Raw genomic sequence first — 9165 nt, forward strand, 5'->3', positions numbered from 1 at the left:
GTAATATTTAAGGAAAGTTTATTTCGCGGAAGGTGTGCATGTAATTTGGCGGAAGGTAATGTTTAAATAAAGTTGATTTAGCGGAAGGTGTGCATGTGATTTGCCGGAAGGTGATATTTAAGGAAAGATTATTTGGTGAAAGGTGTGCATGTGTAATATTTAAGGATTACCCGCACCCAAAACCTGCGTGTGCAATGTTGATGTACAATTAGATGTTAGATCTTGATCGAAGTAATTATCACAATTGAAAGTATTGTTCATCAGGCATCACATATAACGCTCTTGTTCCTTTGTTTAGTTTTCCTTCTAAGTGTTTCTCTATTTGGACATCGCTAATCTCTCAAAGTACTCTCTCCGGTCCTTTTTACTTCGCGTATTAGATTTCTGTCAAGTCAAATTCAACCAAGTTTGACCAAATTTATATTAAGAAATATAAACATTCACAATACCAACTATATATACTATGAAACTACATTTCATAATGATTCTAAAAATATTGATTTGGTATTGTGAATGTTGATACTCTTTTCTATAAGTTTGGTCAAAGTAAAGATACTTTGACTTCGGTCAAATCTTATATGCAAACTAAAAAGGACCGGAGGGAGTACAACATTTAAGCAAAAAACTGTTTTGTGAGCAAATTATTGTCTAGGGGACCTGTGATTAGGGTGCTAATAAACGTGGATCTTCAAGGAACCCTCCTTGACAAAACTCTCCCTCATCAATAGTCTCAATAATGGCGACATGCAAAAAGAAGTGATGGCCCATCAAATCACTAGTTAGCCCACGGACTGGCCAAATTGGATGAAGAGATGCTGCCACGCCTATGTCAGATACCTATCCCTCCTACTAGGGGCCTACCATGGAATACGCTAATATACGGCCTTTCATGCCACGCTGAAAAAGGCTATACGGCTGACAGCACACATCCCGATATTGGTTCAGCGTGGTGGATTCCGAGCTACCTGCAGACCGGCCTCTGCAACGTTTTTATCGACTCATGTGTGCTTTTTGCATCTTTTGTGTGTTTTTCCTGTGTTTGGTCAGCCTTTGAGGATTTCGCGATTTTCGCGTCTTTTGTGTGTTTTTTCTGTGTTTGATCAGCGTTTGAGGATTTCGCGTCTTTCATGTGTTTTTTTCTGTGTTCAGCCAAATATAAAGCAGGGCGAGCATGTTTCTAGTAGTAGAGTAGCGCACTGCCATTTCATGAGCAATAACAAGATGGTGAAGTTTCCTACAAGGAATGCAGCAACAACAAAATCAACATCTGGCCACTAAAAAAGAGGCAGAAATTCAAGCTTTGGAGTGGCAGCATAAATTGAAAGGTACAATGCCGTTCACAATCTTTGACAACGGAAGCCAAAGCAAACCAATCCATTTCCGGGTTCACCACTCCAAACTATATACAGACACAATTAAGATTCTACTCAACTGGAGACCTCACACACCAACAATCTGCTTAAAAACCACTGATACATGATGCAAGAATTAACAACCAGGTCATAGCCCTAATAACAACATCAGCGACCTCGAGTCTCAACCGGACACCAAACTACGAACAAGCTGGCACTAACATACACCCCTTAGTCCTCCACTATAGCTGCTTACATGGCCACATTGGCCAGTCACCATCACCTGCCCGCTTCGACTCCCCAGCTCGTCCGTGGTGGGTTCATCACCGAGGAGCCTTGCTCATCCAAGCCTCCAACCACGAGGGCGTCACGGCTTAGATCTGGTGATGCGTTGCGGAACCTGCCATCCTTGTCCTCCAGCAAGTTGCCCAGACCTCCCAGGTCGCCTATCTCAGCTGCCATCCTGGGCTCATCCCAGGCCACCGGCTTTCTGCCCATCTCGATGTCGCCGACAGCTCTCCCCATGTTTGGGCTCATGAAACCGTTCGTCGAGCGAGGCCTCAGGCCCTGCTCCTGTGGAACTCTGGCGCCGAAGTTGTTCCTGGAAGCAGGGATCGGCGTGAAGAAGATCTCCTTGATGTTCTCCACGACTCCCCTGTTGTATGGGTTGGCCCGTTGGTCATAGCGATACCTGAAGTTCTCATATGTTGTCTACAGCAGTAAAAGGCAACAATGGTTAGTAACTGACAGAACGGATCACAATGCGAGACTGGGAATATACCATTTCAGGGAACATCACTTACCTGGTTAGTGCTCATGAGATACAAGTGAAACACTGAGAGGCCACCAACAAACCAAACCGCGATAAACGTATAGACAACCAGAGCAATAGACGCAGGGGTCTTTGCCATTGCCTTCCATATTGTTATCTGCTCCGCATCTCTGATCTTAATAATGTACACCCAGGAGAATCCAAAGACATAGAGGCAGAGAAGAGTCGTTGAGAAGACGAACATATAAAAGAACCTGTAATTCCGCTGCACAATCATATGCAAACTTGTAAGCACTTCAATTATTTCAGAATCTATCAATCAAACAGAACTGGGCATAATGAAACAGGAAACTCTATATACCACAATATGAAGTGCTAGTATACTATTCTGTCAGCATATGCAAGTGAATCAAGCTAACAAGTTTAGACCTCGCGAAATGACTTTAGGTTTTGTTGATTTATTGCGCGATGATTTTATTGAAAAAGGCCGTGCTCGCGGTATGGCAATTTTAATTGTAAAAACGTCAGGGCGGTGTTACTTCGTGCCACACGTGTGGCACTTATCATTTGGGTAGATAAATTCTCATGAACCAAAATATGAGCGCGGCATGCACAAGACGATGCAAAAAAAAGGTAGGGCATGCTATTTATAGGTATATGTATTCGGTTAATGAACTTACAAGTCCTATGCACTGCCCAACCCATGGGCAGTGATGGTCAAATCGCTCGACACAGTTGTTGCAGATAGAGCAATGGGAGCATCGAGGAGGCCGGTACAGCATACAGGTGTCACAGTACTTTGTCTTCACAGTGATTCCATTCACAACAACATCCTTCACTCGGGGCAAACGCAATGGTGGAGTCTGGTTAGCTCCAACTTCAGCATTGCCTTCAAAACCTTCAGGTTCTGGAGGATGTGCATTTCGAGGTATGATTCCTGGATCCCTCCCAGAAGTGAGAAATAGAAGACTCAAATCCTGCAAAGTGACAGGTGACAGAAATGCCAAAGCAGTAAGTGAAGAGTACTGTGGATACATACACTTTTCTGTTTACCAGGAAAAATCACAAACAGAGACAACAACATTGTATTTTATATCCAGTTTGCAAGATATGAGGGGATAGCAGCATCAGAATATGCTAGTGCTACTTGCCAACAAGTGCAAGGATGCAACAAGCTATGGCCCCCTTCCTCAATTGCATTTATAAAATCAGGATCAATTGGGCGATAAACATGCCATGCATGATCAAGGAAGGTATTACAGTTCAGTTAGCGAATATCATAGTTCAGATCTATATTATCTTGAACAAATCGGCAAATTAACGAACAATTTAAAACAAAGGCACATACTCATAGTAGTACAAACTGTACTTCAACTCAGATGTTTCTGACTTCCTATTGATTGGACATGTAATCACATAAAACCCAGAATATATTCACAGCCTTGTAACTGAACCGCATTGGTTCTTTTAATGGAAATTGGAGGGAGGCCTCCCTCTCTTTCATAAAAAAAAAAGATTCACAGCATGCACATTATCTGAACTTGAAAAGCAGCTTGTAAGTAATGAAGAATCTTCATTACTTACAAGCTGCTTTTCAAGTTCAGATAATGTGCATGCTGTGAATCTTTTTTTTTTTTGAGTGCAAGACATATCTAAAAATCAAGGAAGAAGGTGATCCGAAAGGGGTACAAATGGTACTCACATATGCCGTGAATACAACTGCCACAACCATCACCGGTAACCCCAGGCCATAAGAGAAGCTATTCATCAATTCTTTCGCGACGAACACACAGAAGACCGTTACTGGAGCGATAATGAGGAACATGGTGACAAACAAGGATCTCGCATCAGGTCCAAATATAAACCTCCCCTGGAGGAAAAACACCTGCAAATAGACAGTACATCATATCAGTCCCAGTCACATTTTCCCCACTGCTTACCTGCACAAAAACAGTCTGAAGATCTCATACAGAATTACAGACAACTTCGTCCCAAGCTAATGTAGGCACCAATGACACTTTCTCTATGCATAATTCCCTCGGGAAAGAACAAGATGAAGCGAGATGTATATTTACATTTAGCATCATCAGGTGGAAGGACCATTAATACATCCATTACTAGAACTATTAAGTCTCAGCTAAAACTCATCTCCTTACCACATTAACTAGCGCCGAATCAAAACTATCCACTGGCGTTTACTGTCCTTGTCATGAACAAGAACAGGAACAAGGACACCACATACATGTCCCAGAACCTACACTCCCCTAGAAGGCTAGCACACGATGCACAAAATCGTAGTAAAACACAAGGGGAAAAAACGAGCAACCATCTACGCGGAGCTCAGCCGAAGGACCCTAGCATGCATTTCCGCAGGCCAATCTAGCGACCACCTCGAGGACGCACAGATCCGCGCGCGCACCCAATAAAATGGGGGAGAGAAACATGGAAGGGGGGTAGAGGAGAGGGGAGGCGGCGGGCTCACATTGTTCCCTTTCCAGGCCTGGTACACCAGCGGCCCCTCGCCGCCGGAGCCGGCGCCGGCGCTCGCGCCGTTCATCGCCGCGGCCCTCCCGGGCCAGCAATCCCCGGCGGGATCACGCCCCGGATCGCGGCATGGCCGCCGGAGAGCTCCCGCGCCCGCTCCGCCTGCCGCCGCTGGCCGCCGTGAGCTCCCTCCCAATGCCCGCCCGCCGCCGCGCCGCCGCCGATGCCGGGAGCCCAGACAGAGAAACCTGACACACCCCGAGAGAGAGAGAGAGAGAGAGAGAGAGCGAAGCGGATGGAGGGGGGCTCGCTAGCTGGGGACGCGTAGTAATAACCGGGTCCGTGCCTTTTTGTTTTGCGTTGACACCCCTGGAGTTTTAGGATTTTTTGCTTTCCTCCTCGTAGTCATTAGATTAGAGCTGAGTAGCTCATTTGAATATGATTGAGTAGCTTCTCCCCTTTCTAGTCTCCATGTGTTTTGTTTGTTTAATGGACGTTGGTGTGCTGTGATCTGTGCTGCTGAAAGTTGCTCCAGTGGGGTTAGTACAACTGAAATGTGGAACCATTCTCCTAAAAAAAGGTGGCACCATTTTGTAATTCAAGTACATCCCTTGAACAGTTGAACTGGAAAAGAGAAGGAACACGGTGCCTGTCTTTCGGATGGATTGTCAAATATAATCATATAACTGAAATGCATATAGTGGGAGGAGCTGAGGAAAATGATAGCAATGTTGGTTAAAATGTACTACTACCTCATGTCCATATTATTTGTCGTTAACTTAGTACAACTTTGTATTAAATCAACAATAATTAATATGGACTGGAGGGAGTACTATAGGTTTTTGGACGGTGCTACGCGTCGACCGGCCAATGCGAGAAGAAAATCAGCCGGCTCCGGGGTTGTTGAATCTGCACTGCGACTTGTTTGTGTGAAACATAGGCCAGATTGTGCTCATTGTTTGCAACAAAGCACATGTCGTGTTCGTCGATCTGTGTCGGATGCAGTTGGACGTTTGAAACATAGGACATGTTGCAAACACAACATGTTGGGTAACTTAGCAGAAATTCAAAATTTTCCTACGTGTCACCAAGATCTATCTATGGAGAAACCAGCAACGAGGGGAAGGAGAGTGCATCTACATACCCTTGTAGATCGCTATGCGGAAGCGTTCAAGAGAACGGGGTTGAAGGAGTCGTACTCGTCGTGATCCAAATCACCGGAGATCCTAGAGCCGAACGGACGGCACCTCCGTGTTCAACACACGTACAGCCCGGTGACATCTCCCATGCCTTGATCCAGCAAGGAGAGAGGGAGAGGTTGAGGAAGACTCCATCCAGCAGCAGCACAACGGCGTGGTGGTGGTGGAGGAGCGTGGTACTCCAGCAGGGATTCGTGAAAGTGCGTTATATCGACTAGAGGGGGGGTGAATAGGCGATTTTTATGAAAGTCTTCAAAACGTGGAAGTTATGAAGACAAACAGTAGAGATAAGCCTATCACTATGTAGCGGAAGTTAGATTACACTAGGCAAGCCATGGTCAAGTATTCAATAGAGTGAAAGCACAATGACAAGTAGCTGCAGTGTAATAAGGATCAAGTAGGAAGAAGTTATGAAGCCAAACAAATCATACAGTTACATTGTGAAGATAAAAGGTATAGCAAGCATGCACTGGCTTCACAATGAGTAACAGTAAGTAAAAGGAAGTGAAGATGAAACCAGTGACTCGTTGAAGACAATGATGTGTTGGACCAGTTCCAGTTGCTGTGACAACTGTACGTCTGGTTGGAGCGGCTAGGTATTTAAACCTTGGGACACACAGTCCCGGACACCCAGTCCTGAACACGCAGCTTAGGACACCAAGTCCTCACCGTATTCTCCTTGAGCTAAGGTCACTTAGTCCTCGCCCAATCACTCTGGTAAGTCTTCAAGGTAGACTCCCAAACCTTCACAGACTTCGTTCACTGGCAATCCACAATGTCTCTTGGATGCTCTGAACGCGACGCCTAACCGTCTGGAGGATTCACAGTCCTCAAATGTAATAAGTCTTCAGATCACACAGACAAGAAGACTTAAGTGATGCCCAATGTTCTCTGGCTCTGGGTGGTTAGGGCTTTTCTCCTCGCTAGGAATTTTCTCTCAAAGGCTTCGAGGTGGGTTGCTCTCAAACGACAAAAGCCATGCACTAAAATCTAAGCAGCCAACCGTTTATGGTTGTAGGGGGTGGGCTATTTATAGCCACTTGGCAACCCGACCTGATTTGTCCGAAATGACCCTGGGTCACTAAGGAACTGACACGTGTCTCAACGGTCAGATTTCAAACTCTCATGGCAACTTTACTTGGGCTACAAGAAAAGCTGACTTGTCCGGCTCTGGACAAGATTCGCTCTCATTGTCTTCACTCGAAGACATAGGTTTTTAGTTTGGGCATCACTTCAGTCATTCTGACTGGTTCTCCGGGACCCCACTTAACAGTACGGTGGTTCCTATGACTCAACACAAAAGAAAAAGAACTACGAAAGATCTAAGTCTTCGAGCTCCATAGGCTTCATAACGTGTCTTCTTTTGTCATAGTCTTCAATGTGAATATCTTCATATACCACCTTTGGCTTCAATGTCTTCATACATTTTTAGGGGTCATCTCTGGTAGTAAAACCGAATCAATGAGGGACTTCTACCTGTGTTATCCTGCAATTCTCACAAACACATTAGTCCCTCAACTAGGTTTGTCGTCAATACTCCAAAACCAACTAGGGGTGGCACTAGATGCACTTACAATCTCCCCCTTTTTGGTGATTGATGACAAACTAGTTGAAGTTTTCAACGGGGAATATAGTCTGTAAAATTGTAAAGGATAAGGAATTGTCTTCATAAGTTGCAAGGGCTCCCCCTGAAGATGTGCATACAAGTTAATTTGCTTTTGGAATGCAAATGCACATGGCAGGTTGTACTTGTGGAGATCCACTTCAGCTTATGATGACAATCCACTATGCATGTGAATATATATGAAGATAATGACATGCATAATGGAAAATGGACGTTTGCAGAATGAGATAAGTGCGGAATTTATCGTCGCACATGCGGAATTTATCTTCGCAAACAGGGTGGCAAACAAGTAGCAGACGACCATCGAGTTTTAGTGTTCAACTCAAAGAACCAAATAAAGCAAAAACGAGAGTTGTAAGCACGAAGCAAAAATATAGCAAAACATAAAGCACCCGCCCATATGGACCCGCTTGAAGACTATAAACCCATATGCTTCTCCCCCTTTTGTCAGCAAGGACCAAAAAGGTTTGAAGACATAGAGTGTCTACTCGTTCCCAGGAGCAGCAGGGTCGTTGGAGGTGTTTGGCGGTGCAGAAGAGCTTGGAGGTGCTGAAGCAGGTGGCGGTGATGTAGCATCGTCTTCTTCATCAATGATTCTGGCAGTGACTATGGCAGCAGATGAAGAAAACTCAGAGTCTTCAAGTGATGGTGTGTTGCGCATCACAGCCCTTCTAGGAGGTGTGGTGTCAAACTTGAATCGTTCAGTGAAGCCATCCTCTTCAAGTTCAGCTTCAGTACACATCATTGATAGCCCTTTCCATGTACGACGACAGGTTTCATGAGTGACGAAAGCATTCTTGGTGGCAAGATTTCGAAGACGATTAACATCCACCAAGAGGCTTTTCATCTGACGCTTTAGCCAGTCATGATGCCTATCTTGTTTTTGATGAAGGGCCACAAGAAGCTCTCAGTGGTTGAGAACACGAGCGCGCTTCTTGGGTCTTGAAGCAGTTGCACTATCAGTGGCTTCAGTTGAAGCAGGGTGTGGCGCACGTGTAGTGCCAGCCAAAGGATACACCCTAGAGATGGCTTCAACACCTTCATCGTTCTGAGTGAAGCTCTGGTGTTCTGCATTCTGAAGACTTAAAGGTTGCTTGACAGGCTCAGGATATATAGCTTCAGCAGAGGTATCCACATCTGGCAAGAAGATCCGATGGTTTCGGGCTGAGGGCTGATACGAGATCGCAGAGTGCAGTTTGATCATCCTCATCACCCAAGGAGCATAGAACTTCAAACCAAATAAATCTGAGCCTGACCCTGCAAGTTGGCGTATGAAGAAATTCTATGCGTTGAAGCATTTGCCATGAAGGATATAGAATATGAGAGTCTTTATTGCACCCTCAATCTTGGCATGTGGAGAGTGTTCCTTAATGGGCTAGAGAGTCCGCCGGATGATGTGATATATGGTCCTGGGCAGGTACTCAAGGTCTTCAACGAAGAACTCAGTTGGATAGGGTGCATCATGGGGCAATGGCTTCATCATTGAGAGCATCTGACTCATATTTGGTTCAGGCCTCTGGAATATGCTCTCAATAGCTTCAGCATGTAGTTGACAGCCTTCCTCGAAGAATTCGCCAGGAGTGGGCAGGCCGGTGAGCTCAATGATATCAAATGCATTGGCTTCATGATGGACATTGCCGGTCATCCACTCCAGGACCCAAGTCTTCTGATCTCTGTTGTATCCTTTAATGTGGAGGGTGGCATAGAACTGAAGCAGAAGCTCTTCATTCCAGT

General features: G+C 45.2%; 1 protein-coding gene across 1 annotated transcript; it reads right to left on the reverse strand.

The window, feature by feature from the left end:
• Positions 1 to 1292: 1292 nt before the first annotated feature.
• LOC119270163 (probable protein S-acyltransferase 7) lies at positions 1293 to 4795 on the reverse strand. The gene is made up of 5 exons (XM_037552133.1): positions 4607 to 4795; positions 3827 to 4009; positions 2805 to 3101; positions 2156 to 2389; positions 1293 to 2063 (listed from the first exon to the last, which is right to left on the reverse strand). Exons 1-5 carry the CDS (start codon positions 4679 to 4681, stop codon positions 1632 to 1634), a joined length of 1221 nt encoding a protein of 406 aa, XP_037408030.1. The 5' UTR covers positions 4682 to 4795; the 3' UTR covers positions 1293 to 1631.
• Positions 4796 to 9165: the final 4370 nt, after the last annotated feature.

The sequence above is a fragment of the Triticum dicoccoides genome, chromosome 3A (assembly GCF_002162155.2).
Source record: "Triticum dicoccoides isolate Atlit2015 ecotype Zavitan chromosome 3A, WEW_v2.0, whole genome shotgun sequence".
Lineage (NCBI taxonomy): Eukaryota > Viridiplantae > Streptophyta > Magnoliopsida > Poales > Poaceae > Triticum > Triticum dicoccoides.